Source organism: Clytia hemisphaerica, unplaced genomic scaffold (assembly GCF_902728285.1).
Source record: "Clytia hemisphaerica strain Z4C2 unplaced genomic scaffold, Clytia hemisphaerica genome assembly, whole genome shotgun sequence".
NCBI classification, from domain to species: Eukaryota; Metazoa; Cnidaria; class Hydrozoa; order Leptothecata; family Clytiidae; genus Clytia; species Clytia hemisphaerica.
Window position 1 is genome coordinate 305409 of NW_027103721.1, and position 1481 is coordinate 306889.

At 40.2% G+C, this 1481-nt stretch overlaps 1 protein-coding gene across 1 annotated transcript; it reads left to right on the forward strand.

Annotated features, from left to right (window-relative positions):
* Positions 1-338: 338 nt before the first annotated feature.
* Positions 339-1178, forward strand: LOC136804393 (52 kDa repressor of the inhibitor of the protein kinase-like). The gene has a single exon (XM_067061108.1). The coding sequence runs from the start codon at positions 339-341 to the stop codon at positions 1176-1178; it is 840 nt and encodes a 279-aa protein (XP_066917209.1).
* The last annotated feature ends 303 nt before the right edge of the window (positions 1179-1481 follow it).

Here is a 1481-nt window from a genome sequence, read left to right on the forward strand (position 1 = left end):
TGCCCCTCTCATCGATTGAATCATTGTGTGGCTAAAGGTTGTGAGTTGCCAATGGTCCAAGACATGATGACAGAGATGGAGGCTATATCTTTATTTTTTTACAAATCCTCAGTTCGGACAGCTGTTTAGGAGACTGCATTGCCATCTACAACCCCGATGCCGATCATAGCATAATTTTGAATGTTTGTCGAACAAGATGGATCGGAAGATTGGATGCCCTTGACAACCTATTTGACCTGTACATCTCCGTATTCAACACATTCGACAAGTATTCTCTAAATGAAACCGGAGAGTTCAATAAGACTTCAGTCGACAAGGCAAGACAGAGAATCAGAAAAATGGAGGAGTTCGAGTTTATCGCCACACTTGTAATCGTTAAAAAGATCCTTGGCTACACAAAAGGCTTCACAAAGAAGCTACAAACCATCCAACTGGATCAAAAGGTGATGACTGACGATGTCAAGATCCTTCTCGCCACTTTGAAAGAATGCCGAGATGATATTGACTGTCGATTCCATGGATGGTATCAATTCATACTGGAGCTAGCAAATGAGGTCAATACCACAGAGAAAATCAAACGTCGCTGCAGTGTCATGCTCTATCGCGAGAACTACGAGTCTTCTTGTCCGAAAGACTACTACAAAGACGCAGTCGCCATACCATTTCTCGATCATCTGAGAATGGAAATCCAATCAAGATTCCCTAACGAGAGCCTACAAATTTATGCTGCTTTCCACTTCTTTCCAAGGAGGGTCATCGAGTGTGCTGACTATTATGTAAATGAATTTTGTTCAACTTACAAGAATGATCTTCCTAGCTTTAGCACCTTGTATGCCCAGCTTGACACCTGGGAAGTGAAATGGAAAGCCTTCACTGGAACTCTTCCCAACACAACAAAAGAACTCCTTGACGCCACTGACAAATACCTCTTCCCTACCATCCACGAGGCACTCCGTATCCTGGCAACCATCCCAGTCACCACCTGCTCCTGTGAGAGAAGTATATCATGTTTAAGGAGACTGAAAACCTGGATGCGGAACAAAATGACGGAAGAGAGATTGAACAGTTTGTCTGTTATAATGTTTAACCGACATGTGAGAGTGAGGACTGACAACGTCGATAAATTCTTTGCCAATGATAGGCAAAGAATGGGTTCAGGAAATATCCTAGACTCTTGAAGAACTTTTCACCTTTTTCATACTTTTCGCTAAAATCACTACTACTATTTTTCTATTTGTGATCTTTGCGTCTTTGACTGTAGAACTTGACTGTTTCCTACCTATTTTGTTTGATTACTGGTGTGATATTTAGTTGATCTTGAAGGGTGGCAGTTAAAAACTAAAGCAAGCAGTAAATAAAGTTTGTAGTTAGTTGTTTGTATCATATATTTTCATTCCTGAATATTATCCCATCGTGTATAAATTGATTCATTACACTAACATAAAGATTTGTAGCGATGTTATTCTATTTTGTGTATTTCA